We start from the raw sequence: 17,245 nt of genomic DNA, 5'->3' as shown, positions 1-17,245 counted from the left end.
TGTAGCTCAAACCCTCCAAACTTGGTATTATCCTTGAAAATCTTTTGAGCCCTTTCAAGCTTCACAACATCCTTCCTACAGCAGAGAGGCCAGAGACTTGCACGCAGTATTTCATCATGAACTCCCAACTCCTATACTCAATCCATTTATCAATAAAGGCAAGCATACCAAATGCCTTCTTCACTATTCTATCTGTAACTCCACTCTTAATGAACTCTGAACCTGCACTCCAAGGTCTTTGTTCAGCAACAGTTCCCAGGACGTTACCATTAAGTGTTTAAGTCCTGCCCTGATTTGCCTTTCCAAAATACAACACTTCACATTTATCTAAATTAAACTCCATCTACCACTTCTTGGCCCATGCCCATCCGATTCACTGTTTGTTAGCTTTTTTTAGACAATTCCAGAGATACTTGAAATCAAAGAGCAGAATAGGGGTGTGAATAGTCAAGGCCTTTTCCCTAGGGTAGGGGAGTCCAAAACTAGAGGGCACAAATTTCAGGTGAGAGGGGAAAGATTTAAAAGGGACCCGAGGGGCAACTTTTTCATGCAGTGGGTGGTGCTTTTATGGAACTAGCCTGCAGTAAAAGGGTGGAGGCTGGTACAATTACAACATTTAAAAGGTATCTTGATTGCTATATAAATAGGAAGGGTTTAGAGGGATATGGGTCAAATGCTGGCAAATGGGACTAGATTAATTTAGGATATCTGGTCAACATGGATGAGTCAGACCAAAGAATCTGTTTCTATGCTGTGTAACTCTAAGTGATTGCAGAGAATTAGCATTACCCTGTTGCATAAATTTAGAAAACTTAGAATTTCTTGTTCTTTCTTACAGAGCTTTATTAACTAATCCTCTTAAAATTCTACATCAATTTCAAGTTTTACTAATTATTTTATTATTTCCTCAGAGTTCTTTGTCAGAGGTACTTTTCTTTTACAAAGCACATTGACAGTCAATGAGTTATACAGAGAAATATTCATGTTAACACTAGTTATGATATCCCAAAACACCTTACAGCCAATTGAGTACTTTTTGAAATGCAGTTACTGTTCTGATGAAGGCAGCCAATAATGCTCAAACCTTCATAAACAGTAATGCGGTTTTTAAAGACCAAGCAATTTTTAAAATGTAATTTGAAGAATAAATATTCACCAGGGATAATTCCCCTGCTCCTCTCTGAAATAGTGCCAAGGAATTATTTACATCCACTGAAGCAGGGACACATAGGCATGCTCTGATCTTGTTGAATGGGATAGAAGGCTTGAGGGCTAAATGGCTGACTCAGCTCAGATTTCTGATGCTGTATTACTTTTATCTTGGCTATGAATTCAAGAGATTACCACTACTGGTTTACATTGAAAAATCTATAGTTCCATCACTTTTTGAACAGTTATTACACTGGAACCAGTCATGTAAAAAAACACTTGGAAGATTAAAACCAGAGTCTGTTGCTTCATTTCAGATTGCCTTCAGCATTTCATATGGGGTTCAATATCTTTTCAATGCTATGTTCCATGGCTTGATCAATAATACATCCTTACCCATTGTTAATCTAGTTGTTCTACCTCATTCATTTATAGCAACTTGATTTTGTATAGCACTTTGTAAGCAGAAAAACATCCCACTGTGCTTCACAGAGAATGCCAGAAAAATTTAATGAGATGGTTTATCTCAGCTAGCTTACTTTCAGACATTTTTACATGATAGCAGATGTGATTTCTCAGTGTGAGAGAGATACAGGACCATTTCTATGCAGAGGGAATGCAGACATTCCCCTTATAATACCTGCACTTGAGGGTTGAATTATGAGGGAATGTTGGTTAAACTTGGCTTCTATTTCGTTGAGTTTTAGGTTGATGAGTTTGTAAAAAGTTTGACCAATTTCCCATCAGATCGAGACAGTTCTTTGACATGCAGCATTCATTTGATTTACTGAGTTTGCATGTGTGTTTTGCTGCAAAACATAGATATTTACAGATAACAGGTGGTGAACAGCAGTTATGGTCAGGCACAAGGCCAATATGTACATTGTTAGACCTTGGTTTATTTTCTCGAACTGAGAGCTAGTAGTCAGTGGTTGGTAGAATCCGCAGGATGAGTGCAGAATCACAGTCAAGCAGGCATTCGCAAGGGTTGAGAACCTCATGCCTAGGAACCAGACGGTGTTACTCAGTTGCCATTTAATACAACAGGGAGACACTTACATCATTACAGAGTATGTGTTGCAGAGAAACTCATTACAGCTATGGTTCAAAAGTGGACTTTCCAGAAGTGAAATGAGAATGACAGCTCCTGATATTAAGGCTGCATTTGATTAAGTGTGCCACTAAAGAGCTCCATCAAAATTTCAGTCAATGGGAATCAGGTGGAAAACTCTCATTGGTTGGAGTCATACCTGCCACAAAAAGACGTTGCTGTGATTATCGGAGGTCCATCACCTTCAGCTGCTTGAATGGCATTCCCTCCATGATAAGTCTGAAGTGGGAATGTTCCCTGATAACTGCACAATGTTCAGCACCAGTTGTGCTCGTCAGATAACAGGACAGTCCATGCCCAAATACAGCAGGATTTGGACAATATCCAGACTTGGGCTGACAAGTGGGAAGTAGTATTCATACTACACAAGTGCCAGTGAAATCTCCAATGAGACAGCATCTAAAGTAGTTGTGCCACTTGATGTTCAATGGTAATAGCATCACTGGATCCCTGACTATCAACATCATGGGGATTACCATTGATCGGAAACTGAACTGGATTAGATATATAAATACCAAGGCTACAAAAGAAGGTCAGAGGTTAGACAATCTGTGAATAATTCACCTCCTGATTTCTCAAAGTCCGTCCAACATTTATAAGGCACAAATCAGGAGTGTGATGAAATACTCCCTTCTTCGTGGAGGAGTACAGCTCTAACAACAATTAGCAAGTTTGACACAATCCAGGATAAAGCATCGCACTTGAGTGGCACCACATCCACAAACATTCATTCTCTTCGACAATAAGTAGTGTGCACTATTTATAAGATGTGCTGCAGAAACATCTTAGGCAGCAACTTCCAAACCAATGACCACTACCATCTAAAAAGGTCAACAGCAGATACATGGAAACATTAGCATCTGGAAGCTTTCCTCCAAACCACTCACAATCCAGACTTCAAAATGTATCTCCACTACTTCAGTGATGAGTTGTTCAAACTCCTGGAACTCCCTCCTGACAGTATGGTGTATGTATAAAGTGGAGTGCAGTGGTTTAAGAAGGCATCTCAGCACCATTGTCTCAATGCCAACTAGGAATGGGCAATAAATGGTCAGCCAGAAACACCCACGTCCCACGAGTAAATGAACGAACAATAAAAATATGCTGTATGACCTAATAGTTTCTCATTGGGGTTTGTAGTTCACTTGGGCCACATCTCTTCCACATTTATCTAAACTCATAAATATCTTCTTCCAATTCTCTAGCTGCAATGTCCAGAACAGGGGGTCATAATCTCAGCATAATGACTCAACAATCAAACCGTTCCATAATCTCAGCCTTCTGTCAGGTCACTTCTCAACTATTCTATTTCAACTATTTCAAGAGGAATGAGGCCCAGCCTTCCTAATTTTGCCCTTATTTAAAAACCCTTAACATGCTTAACTTTGTTTAAATCTATCCTTGCCTCTTCCCATTTGCATATTGTCCAATGCTGCAACCTCTCTCAAACATTATTCACTGATTCTTGGGGATCTCATTTTGATTTGTCCCAACACCTATGTTGCCTTTAGCTTCTTTTCACAGCAGAGAGCGGCACGAGCTGGACGGAAGTGAAGTTGGAGCGCAGAGCTGGTCGGGAAGGTAAGGATTGATATTTGAGTGGGTGTGTTCTAGATCCCTCCCATTCTCCTCCTCTAACCTAACTTTAAAGTCCACAGGTAAGTTACTCAGTGTTCTTGTTTTGGAGACTAAGTGTAGAGTAATGGCAGCGCAGGCAGTGGAATGTTTCTCCTGCAGGATGTTTGAGGTAGGGGTGATCACCGATGCTCCTGCCGACTTCATCTGCAGGAAGTGCAGTCAGCTCCTGCTCCTCACAGAACGTGTTAGGAAACTGGAGCTGGAGTTGGATGAACTGAGGATTATCCGAGAGGCTGAGGGTGATAGACAGAAGCTACAGGGAGATAGTTACGCCAGAGAACAGAGGTAGCTGGGTAACAGTTGGAGGTGGGAAGGAGAGGAAGCAGGCAGTGCAGGGATCCCCTGTGGTTGTTGCCCTCAACAATAAGTATACCGCTTTGGATCCTGTTTTTTTTGGGGGGGGGGGGGGGGAAGAGGACTAGCAGGGGTAAGCTTCAGTGACCGGGTCTCTGGCACGAGGTCCGGCTCTGAGGCTCAGAAGGGAAAGTGGGAGAGGAGGAGAGCGCTAGTTATAGGTGACTCTATAGTTAGAGGGACGGACAGGCGGTTCTTTGGACATGGGCGGGACTCTCGGATGGTTTGTTGCCTTCCGGGTGCCAGGGTCCGAGACGTCTCGGACTGTGTCTTCAGAATCCTTAAGGGGGAGGGTGTGCAGCCAGAAGTCGTGGTGCACGTTGGCATCGATGACAAAGGTAGGATGCAGGGTGGGGAGGTCATTCAGGAGCTCAGGGAGTTAGGCTGGAAGCTAAAAGCTAGGACGGACAAAGTCGTCATCTCTCGGTTGTTGCTGGTGCCATGTGACAGTGAGGCAAGGAATAGGGAGAGTGCAGTTGAACGCATTGCTGCAAGGATGGTGTAGGAGGGAGGGCTTCAGGTATTTGGACAATTGGACTGCATTCTGGGGAAGGTGGGACCTGTACAAGCAGGACGGGTTGCACCTGAACCAGAAGGGCACCAATAACCTGGGAGGTAGGTTTGCTAGCACTCTTCGGGGGGTGGGGGGGGTTTAAACTAATTTGGCAGGGGGATGGGATCCGGACTTGTAGTCCAGCAAGTAGGTTAGCTGTTTTTCAGGATGTCCAAGAATGTATGGAGGCTGTGGAGAAGGTAGCACTGACAGGGAATACTTGCAGACACAGAGATGGGTTCAAGTGTGTTTACTTCAACGCAAGGAGTATCAAAAATAAGGTGGGTGAACTTAAGGCGTGGATCGGTACCTGGGACTACGATGTTGTAGCCATCATGGATAGAAGAGGGACAGGAATGGTTGTTGAAGGTTCATGGTTACAGATGTTTCAGTAAGATTAGGGAGGGTGGTTAAAAAAGGAGAGGGGGGGGTGGCGTTGCTAATTAGAAATGGTATAACGGCTGCAGAAAGGCAGTTCGAGGGGGATCTACCTTTGCAGGTAGTATGGGCTGAAGTCAGAAATAGGAAAGGAGCAGTCACCTTGTTGGGTGTTTACTATAGGCCCCCCAATAGCAGCAGAGATGAGGAGAAACAGATTGGGAAACAGATTTTGGAAATGTGCAGAAGCCACAGGGTAGTAGTCATGGGCAATTTCAACTTCCCAAGTATTGATTGGAAGCTCTTTAGATCAAGTAAATTGGATGGGGCGGTGTTTGTGCAATGTGTCCAGGAAGCTTTTCTAACTCAGTATGTAGATTGTCCGACCAGAGGGGAGGCCATATTGGATTTGGTACTTGGTAATGAACAAGTGATGGGCTTGTTAGTGGGTGAACATTTTGGTGATGGTGACCACAATTCTGTGACTTTCATCTTGGTTATGGAGAGAGATAGGTGCGTGCAACAGGGCAGGTTTTACAACTGGGGGAAGGGTAAATACGATGCTGTAAGACAGGATCTGAAGAGCATAAGTTGGGAGCATAGGCTGTTAGGGACGGATGTCGTGGAAATGTGGAACTTTTTCAAGGAACAGATACGACGTGTCCTTGATATGTATGTACCTATCAGGCAGGAAAGAGATGTTCGTTTGAGGGAACCTTGGTTGACGAGGGAGGTTGAATGTCTTGTAAAGAGGAAGAAGGAGGCTTACATAAGGTTGAGGAAACAAGGTTCAGACAGAGCATTGGAGGTATACATGATAGCCAGAAGGGAGCTGAAGAAAAGGATTAGGAGAGCTAAGAGAGGGCATGAAAAATCTTTGGCGGATAGGATCAAGGATAACCCCAAGGCATTTTATGCGTATCTGAGAAACATGAGAATGACGAGAACGAGGGTAGGTCCGATCAAGGACAGTAGTGGGAGACTGTGTATTGAGTCGGAAGAGATAGGAGAGGTCTTGAATGAGTACTTTTCTTCAGTATTTACAAACGAGAGGGACCGTATTGTTGAAGAGGGGAGTGTGAAATGGACTGGAAAGCTAGAAGAGATACTTGTTGGGCATTTTGAACAACTTGAGGATAGACAAGTCCCCCGGGCCTGACGGGATATATCCTACGATTATGTGGGAAGCAAGAGAGGAAATTGCAGAGCCGTTGGCAATGATCTTTTTGTCTTCACTGTCAATGGGGGTGGTACCAGGGGACTGGGGAGTGGCGAATGTTGTGCCCCTGTTCAAAAAAGGGAATAGGGATAACCCCGGGAATTACAGGCCAGTTAGTCTTACTTTGGTGGTAGACAAAGTAATGGAAAGGGTACTGAGGGATAGGATTTGTGAGTATCTGGAAAGATACTGCTTGATTAGGGACAGGCAGCACAGATTTGTGAGGGGTAGGTCTTGCCTTGCAAGTCTTATTGAATTCTTTGAGGAGGTGACCAAGCATGTGGATGAGGGTAGAGCAGTGGATGTAGTGTACACGGATTTCAGTAAGGCATTTGATAAGGTTCCCCATGGTAGGTTTATGAGGAAAGTCAGGAGGCATGGGATTGAGGGAAATTTGGCCAGTTGGATAGAAAACTGGCTAACCGGTCGAAGTCAGAAAGTAGTGGCAGATGGTAAATATTCAGCCTGGAGCCCAGTTACAAGTGGAGTTCCGCAGGGTTCAGTTCTGGGTCCTCTGCTGTTTGTAATTTTTATTAATGACTTGGAAGAGGGAGTCGAAGGGTGGGTCAGTAAATTTGCAGATGATATGAAGATTGGTGGAGTTGTGGACAGTGAGGAGGGCTGTTGTCGGCTGCAAAGGGACTTAGATATGATGCAGAGCTGGGCTGAGGAGTGGCAGGTGGAGTTCAAACCTGTCAAGTGTGAGGTTGTCCATTTTGGAAGGACAAATAAGAATGCGGTATACAGGATTAACGGTAGGGTTCTTAGTAAGGTGGAGGAGCAGAGGGATCTTGGGGTCTATGTTCATAGATCTTTGAAAGGTGCCACTCAGGTGGATAGAGCTTGTAAGAAGGACTATGGTGTATTAGCGTTTATTAGCAGAGGGATTGAATTCAAGAGTCATGAAGTGATGTTGCAGTTGTACAGCACCTTGGTTAGGCCACAGTTGGAGTACTGTGTACAGTACTGGTCGCCTCACTTTAGGAAAGATGTGGAAGCTTTGGAGAGGGTGCAGAGAAGATTTCCCAGGATGTTGCCTGGAATGTAGAATAGGTCATACGAGGATAGGTTGAGAGTGGTTGGCCTTTTCTCATTGGAACGGTGAAGGATGAGGGGTGACTTGATAGAGGTTTATAAGATGATCAGAGGAATAGATAGAGTAGACAGTCAGAAACTTTTTCCCCGGGTACAATAGAGTGTTCCAAGGGGGCATAAATTTAAGGTGAAGGGTGGAAGGTATGGGGGGGGGATGTCAGGGGTAGGTTCTTTACCCAGAGTGGTGGGGGCATGGAATGCACTGCCCGTGGGAGTGGCAGAGTCAGAATCATTGGCGACCTTTAAGCGGCAATTGGATAGGTACATGGATGGGTGCTTCAGCTGGGACAAATGTTCGGCACAACATCATGGGCCGAAGGGCTTGTTCTGTGCTGTATTGTTCTATGTTCTACTTAGCTCCAGGTCCTGGAATTTTCCACGTAAATCTCTGGACCTGTCCATCTCCTTTAAGAATTATGCCTAAATCCCACTTCCTTCAACAAGTTTGCCACATTGTGAAATGCAAATTAGTTTCAATTACTTCAAATGTTAATTAACTGATATATTTCTAGAGGAAAAAAATCCACTTTTAAGAACTGCTTAATGTATTCAAACTTTTAAATTAGTCTGTTCTTAGTGTACCTAACCAATCTAAATTGTCAGAAGGACTGTTTTTAAAAAGTAAAAGGCAATATTAAACTTGCTATTGTCTAAAGATTTTAAAATGGAATATACACTTGAGGAAAGGTTCATAGAGCTGAATCTAAGCTGTCCACAATATGACACAGCCTTGCATAGATGCTTAATGTTTAAGTTGTCTGGACTCTGGTCATGTGAAGACCAGAAAATCAGCCAGCACCCAGCTCAAAGCTAAAATATAGAAATGTGGGGTTACTGCCAAACAGTCCCCATACTACTGTATATATTTTCAGACACAGTTTCAACGTAAAAACAAATGCAATAAATCCTTGCTGCATTCAGACAGTTATGCAGGATAATGTGAAAATAACCTAGTGCATGGTCAAATAGAGACTTGTCTTAAATTTATGCTGATGGGATAATTTAATAACATAATTTTATGAATTCTTTCTGGAATATTTGTTTTCATTTACAATATGCTACCTACATTAATCATATACTATTTGTAATAGATTATCCCCAAGATGTACCCATATGAATGTGTGTTATATCAATATGGAGACACCTATTCTACTGACTGAACTGGAGGAAAATATGAAACATTTTAAATAATTCCTCAGTATCTTTCATACCATGCCTGAGAGAGCATGATCCCTTCAGCATTGATGTATGACATGTGCTGTAGCAATCCCTAAGTAAGTCCACATTACACGGTACACAATTACACATTAAGCAAGTTATTTTCCTGACAAAAATACAGCATGATTTTTTGTTCCTGATAAGTATACAACAGCTGCAAACAACACTTAATTATCAGTTCTGGAAAAGAGTATTATTAGTTGTCATCAATCCCACCGGGTCCTTGTAAGGAGCAGATTAGTTTGAAGCAATGAAGAGTTTTTTTTTAAATCACTATTTAACTAAAGCCTGAAATTATACATCTTCCTTTAACTCCAGAGCAAATAAACTAGTGCATTCAACTGCATGATAAATGGAATATGTTCAAAGTAACATTTTCACAACAACTTCTCTAATTCATATTTGTCTGAATAATTTTTGACAAACAACAAAATTTAAGAGTGCAGGTGGATGAATTTAAATAACTTGAGAGAAGAATTTATGACATTACATGTTGTGAAACAATAAATGCATTGTATAAACACTTTTACAAACAAAACAAACACGTACTGAATCTTAAAGCACTGTATCAAAGCTGTAGGATGCACACTGCCATTACAAAGCACAAATCAAGCTTGAAGTCTCAGTTGTGCTGATATAGCAGGGTATGAGTAAGAGCATCATGAAAGAATTGCTTCCACTAAGCTATCCTCATACACTATTAGCAGCAAGTTACAGAGCAACTCTATAGGGAATGCTAGATGACAAAAGAAATTGAGGGTTTGGTTAAGGAAAAGGAAGCATATCTAAGGTAGAGACAGGATAGATCGAATGAATTCTTAGAAGGGTATAAAGGAAGTAGGAGTATACTTAAGAGGGAAATCAGGAGGGCAAAAGGGGACATGAGAAAGCTTTGGCAAATATAGTTAAGGAGAATCACTCATACACTATTAGCAGCAAGTTACAGAGCAACTCTAGCAGACGATTCAGAGCAAATTACCTGCCCACCCGCTAGCTCTGGGAATACTACAGGAAGATAAGCAAAAATCTTCATACAAATCACATCCCACTCAAAAAAAGTGCTTATTAAATTATTAAAAACAAAGTTAGTTCATTCTTACCCAAATGCAGCCAGAAAGACACAATCATCCCGTAAGATATTGGACACTTTTTCAAAGACCCTGTAATTGTCAGAATCCCTCTGTTCAAAAAATCCAATGATGTTTCGTTTGCTGCGCTGTAAAATACAATAGCCACATTCTGGATTGTTCAACTGATGTGTATGATTTTAAAAGTTAAAAGTCTTACAATCCAGTTCTGTACAGATTCTGCAAGTGAAATCAAGTGTTTATTTTATGAAATGATCAAAACAGCAAAATGATCAGGAATTTGACCTTAGTTAAATTAAAAATTTTTGTTTGAGAATATATATCCTGCACACTTCTGCTTCCTAACATCAGCTGTAACTGAGCAAATCAATAAAAGTCATTTTAAAAGACTTTATCATGGGATAGGGTCTTTGATGGCTAAGCCAGCCATTTACTGGCCATCCCTAATTGCCCTCAAGAAGTTTATGTTAAACTGCTTTCTTGAATTGCTGCAGTCCTTACACTAGTGTTGCTCTGGGCAAGCCTTAATTGAACAGGTACAAAAGAGAGGCTCAGTCTGATCTCCTGCCTTTTCACCTGTCCACAGAAACACAAGAGAAATCAGGGACTCTGTGGTATTGTACCAGTCTATGGAACCACTTAACACTAAAAACGACATAAATCGACCAAGTGTCTTTTCTATACCTGTCAGTAACAAGTAACTAAGTAAATAAATAATTCACAAATGTTGGGATAAACTTTAAATCCCCAACATCAGAAATGAGATAACGAGAATCCAGGATGAAAGGAAAGGCTGGTAGGTATAGGGAATGCTAGATGACTAAAGAAATTGAGGGTTTGGTTCAGGTGTACCCTAGGACTCTGTGGAAAGCTAGAGGAGTGATTGCTGGGCCTCTTGCTGAGATATTTGTATCATCAATAGTCACAGGTGAGGTGCTGGAAGACTGGAGGTTGGCTAACGTGGTGCCACTGTTTAAGAAGGGCGGTAAGGGCAAGCCAGGGAACTATAGACCAGTGAGCCTGACGTCAGTGGTGGGCAGGTTGTTGGAGGGAATCCTGAGGAACAGATGTACATGTATTTGGAAAGGCAAGGACTGATTAGGGAGAGTCAACATGGCATTGTGCGTGGGAAATAATGTCTCACAAACTTGATTGAGTTTTTTGAAGAAGTAACAAAGAGGATTGATGAGGGCAGAGCAGAACAAGAGATCTATATGGACTTCTGTAAGGCGTTTGACAAGGTTCCCCATGGGAGACTGATTAGCAAGGTTAGATCTCATGGAATACAGAGAGAACTGGTCATTTGGATACAGGACTGGCTCAAAGGTAGAAGACAGAGTGTGGTGGTGGAGGGTTGTTTTTCAGACTGGAGGCCTGTGACCAGTGGCCACTAGGATCGGTGCTGAGTCCTCTACTTTTTGTCATTTACATAAATGTTTTGGATGTGAGCATAAGAGGTACAGTTAGTAAGTTTGCAGATGACACCAACATTTGGAGTGTAGTGGACAGCGAAGAGGGTTACCTCAGATTATAACAGGATCTTGACCAGATGGGCCAATGGGCTGAGAAGTGGCAGATGGAGTTTAATTCAGATAAATGCTAGGTGCTGCATTTTGGGAAAGCGAACCTTAACAGGACTTATATACACTTAATGGTAAGGTCCGAGGGAGTGTTACTGAACAAAGACACCTTGGAGTGTAGGTTCATAGCTCCTTGAAAGTGGAGTTGCAGGTCGATAGGATAGTGAAGGCGGCATTTGGTATGCTTTCCTTTATTGGTCAGAGTATTGAGTACAGGAGTTGGCAGGTTATGTTGCGGCTGTGCAGGACATTGGTTAGGCCACTGTTGGAATATTGCATGCAATTCTGGTCTCCTTCCTATTGGAAAGGTGTTGTGAAACTTGAAAGGGTTCAGAAAAGATTTACAAGGATGTTGCCAAGGTTGGAGGATTTGAACTATAGGCAGAGGCTGAAAAGGCTGGGGCTGTTTTCCCTGGGGCGTCAGAGGCTGAGGGGTGACCTTATAGTGGTTTACAAAATTATGAGGGGCATGGATAGAGTAAATAGGCAAAGGCTTTTCCCTGGGGTCGGGGAGTCTAGAACTAGAGGGCACAGGTTTAGGGTGAGAGGGGAAAGATGTAAAAGAGACTTACGGGGCAACTTTTTCACACAGAGGGTGGTACGTGTTTGGAATGAGCTACTAGAGGAAGTGGTGGAGGCTGGTACAATTGCAACATTTAAGAAGCATTTGGACAGGTATATGAATGGGAAGGGTTTGGAGGGATATGGGCCGGGTGCTGGCAGGTGGGAGCAGATTGGGGTGGGATATCTGGTTGGCATGGATGGGTTGGACCGAAAGGTACATCTCTATCATTAGGTTCTAGATTACTTGTGCATCCTTAAGACAAATGCTTCTACATAAATTTGTGATACTGATATTGTAACAAAACTATGTATTGTGAAAGGCAAGTCGAATTTAAAACTACAGGAGAGTGTTCAGAGCAGAATTCTAACATTGATTTCTGGTCAATTTTCAAGAAATAGCTAGATGGATATTTGAAAGTCCTGACATATTAATTAAGTTATCTGAACAAAACTGCATCATGATAAAATGTAAGCAGTTAGTACATTTTAAACATTGTTACAGCTTATTGGGGAGACAGTAATGAGGAATTGTGGGGAGGTTGGGGGGGGAAAATGCAGAGGATGTCAACAGGATCTCAGTAAATTGATTCCAGAGGGATTAACTGGTTTGCTGGTCTTAACACTTCAGAATACTTGCTTTTACTTTTCACTTTGTTTTGCAAGAGATGGCATTGAGAAATCTCTCAAATCCAAGTAGCCTGTTGTTGTAGAAAGTCCTACTCATTTTCCCCATGGTTCCATTGAAAAAGCTTAATACACTCTACAGCTAAATTAAGACTACTTGATTGCAAATTTACAGAAATTACAAAACAGTATGCTTCCCTTGTTAAGAACAAGCATGAATAATAACAAATGTTAATATTTGGCAGCAGCATTTTAGGCATAACGAGGGTAAACTTCAATTCTATCACTAGGTATATTCACCAGCAGCCTGGAGAAATATTATGCAGAGGTTTCCTGGGTTAGAGTATTTGCATGTTGTCCAGAATGGTAATTGATGTAAATTTTTGTTAACAGGTGTAAAGGAAAGGGACAAAAATTAAAACATGGCCAAATTAATCAGCAATGTAAAAACTCTCAAAATCCAACTTTATATGTATATAAGGAAAGAGTAAAATATCTCCCTTAGAAGCAGAATAAATTGTCACTTAGAATGAGCAGAAGCATTGAATAGATATTGTGTCTGTGCCTTCACAGTAGATGGCCTAAGTTTCATACCAAAGTAGAGGATACTGTAAGGGCTAATAAGAGTGAGAAAAGTACAGGAGAAACCAAGAGGACTAAAATCTAACATTTCTTCAAGGCATGATGGCCCACATAAGGATTTCAAAGAGATAGCTGATGAGTTAATGGATGCCCTGGTTATGATTTTCCAAAATTCCCTACTAGATGGAATGTTCCCATCAGATTGAAAGTTAGCAATGACAAGACCATTATTAGAATTTTTTGAGAATGTGTCATAAAAGGCTAAAAGAAGAGAGTCCAGGATGGAGGAGGTGATACATTAGCATGACAATTGATTGACAAAAAGGAAACAGAGAATGGAAACAAATGGAGCAGTTTCAAGTCGGCATGACGTGGTTAGTGGAGTGCTGCAAGAATCAGTACGGGAGCCTTAGCTATCTACAATCTATACTCACAACTTTAATACATTACCATTGTCTCTTTGTCTAAACTTGATGATACAAAATGTTTTAGAAAGTAAGCTATGAGAAGCATACAAAGAGAAAGTCCGGTTAAGTGGGTGAGATTCAAGGTGGCATAAGGACTATAATATGGATAAGTCTGAAGTTATTCACATTGCTCCTAAGAATAGAAAAGCAGATTCTTTTAAAAGGAAATGAAACTGGTAAATTGCGATGTCCAGAATTGAGTATACTCATTCAAGGGATACAAAGTTAGTCTGCAGGCAGCAATTGTGAAAGCAAATGGCATTTTGGAAAATAAGAGTAAAGAGAATAAAGGGATCTTGCTATGTCTTTATGGGGCTTTGAGGAGACTACATCCAGAATGTTAAGTGCAGTTTTGGTCTCCATTTTTAAGGAAGAATATACTTTCATTGAGAGCAGTATACTGGAGGCTCATTTAGCTGATCCTGAGAATGAGTGTTAGCCGATGAGACTGAGTAAACTGGGTATGTATTCTTTGGAGACTGGAATAACAGGATTTTGAAGGAACTTCAAGTGGTAGACACAGGCTTTTTGTGGCTGGGGAGTCTACAATCAATGAGAGCACAATTTCAGGATAAACTAGTTAGGCTTGAAATTAATAGAAATTTCTTCTCAGTCAGAGTCACAGAATCATAGAATCCCTTAGTGTTATCAATCTATGGAATTATCTATCCGTAGGGCTATGGATGTATGATTTAATATATTTAAAAGTGAAAAACACACAAAGTGCTGGAGAAACTCAGCATGTCTGGCAGCATCTGTGGAAAGATAGTCAGAATTAACAATTCAAGTTCTGTATGATTCCTTCGGACTGAGACAGATATATCGCTCAGGAATCAAGGGATTACAGGAATCAGGCAGGAAAGTGGAGTTAAAGTCCAAGATTAGCTGTGATCATAATGAATGGCAGACCATTATTAGAATTTTTTGAGAATGTGTCATAAAAGGCTAAAAGAAGAGAGTCCAGGATGGAGGAGGTGATATGATGGGGATATGATCGGATACTGTATTTTTATTTTTTACGGAAACTAGGACAAAAGTTGCTTTGTTTAAAAAACGTTTGAACACTGCTGCAAGAAACCAGGAGATGTGCATCAACTGAAAAGACCCAATACTTTGAAAGTCACACAATTGTTCAGTAATCATTTTTTGATATTTTCTACAAGTGTCTAGCATAGCTGATACTCTTGTCAATAAGGCAACAGTGAAAATGTATTCATTTTAATAAGTTATGCCATGCAAAAATAACAACAATTTTCTGGGAAGTATCACCACTCGATAATTCTAATTGAGATTTTTCTAAAATGGGTGCACACAAATTAGAATTTAAAAAAAAGCTTAGGGATTGATGAGTTTAACTCTTTCATGAGGCCTACATTTTAAATAGATTATCATGAAATTATGAGCAAGACCTTTACCTTGGATAGCACATAATTTAGATCACTGTTACAAATCATTGACAGAGCATTGGTTTTGGAATCAGATAACAAATTGCTTGAACTCTCCCAAGTTAAATGTGCAAACTTACATCAACTGTTTCCAATTCACTCAGATTCAGAATCTCTTGAACAGGATCATTTTTCTGCTGCTTGATGAAGTCTGCAAGTGCACTCACTGATCTTTGACCTCTGTACTCTCTCTTCATCATCATCCCATTTCTGAATAATTTCAATGTTGGATATTTACTAATTCGGTACCTTTGTGCTATATCCGCTGTAAAGAAAATAGTGACAATGATATTAAATGTATAGACAGTGATAATTCAAGATACCTGAAATTATTGTACTTTAACAACTGCAGACAGATTGAAACACATACAAAAAATGGAAATAAAACAATTCACAAGCCTATAAATTGAATGGAAAAACAGACCTAGACAACTATATATTATAGTAAAAAAAAACTCTAATGATTTTCTAAAAGAAATTTATTTCTAAAAATTCACTCAAATGTGACAGATAACACCTGCCTTTAAATAATTGCTTAAAGATTATTTCGGGAGAAGGCAACCAATGGTTTAGTGAGAGGGCAGAATTGAAGAAAACCAGCATTAGTAAGAAGAAACAAAAATAGAAACTCAGCAGGTCTGGCAGCACCTGTGGAAAAGAAAGCAGAGTTAACATTTTGCATCCGGTCACACTTCTTTAGAACTCAAGTAAGATGACATTGCTGTTGAAATTAATCGGGTTAAATGCTGATAATCTATATCCCAGAGTACTAAAGGAAGTGACTGTAGAAATACTGGGTGCAGTGATGGTCAACTTCTGCAGACTCTTAAGTAGATCAGAAAGGCAAATGTAACCTCACTATTTAGTGAAGAGGAAGCTGCAACGAATCAGATACCAGTTAGTTTCACATCAGCAGAAAGGAAAATGCTGAAGTCTATTGTTAAAGATATGAAAGCAGGATATTTGGAAAGTATTAACAAAGCTAGCACGTGTTTATGAAAGGCAAATTATGCTGAACAAATTTATGTGAGTTTTTGAGGATGTAACTAGAAGAATAGACAAGGGAGAATCAATGGATGAGGCATATTTAGATTTTCAGAAGGCTTTTGATAAGGTCTGTCACAAGTGGTGAGTATTAAAGCACAGGGAGTGGCAGGTAATATATTGGCATGGATCAAGAATTGGTCAACAGACAGGAAACAGTGGAAATAAATGGGTCATTTTTGAGAAACAGACCTTTGGGGTCCACAAGGATCTATGCTTGGACTCCAGCTATTCACTACATATACGTGATTTAGATTAGGATACCAATCTAACATTTTCAAGTTTGTGGATGACAGAAGGCGGAGGGGGATTCAGAAGTTGAGGAGGATGCAAGGAAGCTTCAAGGTAATTTAGAAAAGTTGAGTGATTGGGCAAGCACAAGGCAGATACAATATTTGGCTAATTGTAAAGTTATACACTTTGGTGTGGAAATCCAAAAGGAACAGTATTACTTAATCTGGGTGGGCCCTGGTGCACTAGGTAAATAAAAGTGGACAGGCAAGTGCAGCAAGTAATTAGGAAGGCAAATGGTGTATTGTCATCACTGCAAGAGGATGAAACTTCAGAAGAAGGGATATCCTACTGCAATTATGCAGGGCCTTGATGAGATCACACCTATTATTAATTCATTCATAGGATGTAGGTGTCATTGATAGGCCAGTATTTATTACCACATTTTTGTGGGTCTGAAGTCACATACGGTCCAGACCAGGTAAGGATAGCAAGTTTCCTTCTTGAAAGCGCATGGAGTAGTGTGCACAGTTTTTGTTTCCCTACCTAAGAAAGGATAGACTTGCCATAGAGGAAGTGCAGCAGAGGTTCACTTGGCTGATACTGGGGATGGCAGGACAGAATGGTTTAACTGGGTCTGTAATCATTAGGGTTTAGAAGGATTTTGGCTGGTGGGGGAGGATCCTGATTGAAGCAGATAAAATCCTAAAACTAGATGCAGTGAGGATGTTTGGGAGCCTAGAACTAACAGTGGACAGTCTCAGGATAAGGGTAGATCGTTTAGGATAGAGACGAGAAAACATTTTAAATCAAATAAAATTGCTGATTTATATAAGATAACCTTTATTAATTAGTCTACAATTATCCCCTGAATAAACTGCAAAAAAACTGAGCACAGCATGGTC

At 40.6% G+C, this 17,245-nt stretch overlaps 1 protein-coding gene across 2 annotated transcripts in view; it reads right to left on the bottom strand.

Annotated features, from left to right (window-relative positions):
- The window catches only part of erp44 (endoplasmic reticulum protein 44), a 100,762-nt gene that overhangs the window by 19,071 nt on the left and 64,446 nt on the right, over positions 1-17,245 (bottom strand). For both annotated transcript variants that reach the window (XM_072575554.1, XM_072575555.1), the window contains 2 exons: positions 15,146-15,330; positions 9,816-9,931 (listed from right to left, as the gene is read on the bottom strand). In XM_072575554.1, coding sequence (XP_072431655.1) covers positions 9,816-9,931; positions 15,146-15,330 — 301 coding nt within the window. The remainder of the gene's footprint in view (positions 1-9,815; positions 9,932-15,145; positions 15,331-17,245) is intronic.

Source organism: Chiloscyllium punctatum, chromosome 8 (genome assembly GCF_047496795.1).
Source record: "Chiloscyllium punctatum isolate Juve2018m chromosome 8, sChiPun1.3, whole genome shotgun sequence".
In the NCBI taxonomy this organism is placed as follows: domain Eukaryota; kingdom Metazoa; phylum Chordata; class Chondrichthyes; order Orectolobiformes; family Hemiscylliidae; genus Chiloscyllium; species Chiloscyllium punctatum.
The sequence above is the reverse complement of the archived record's forward strand: the minus strand, read 5'-3'. Positions and strand labels throughout refer to the sequence as shown.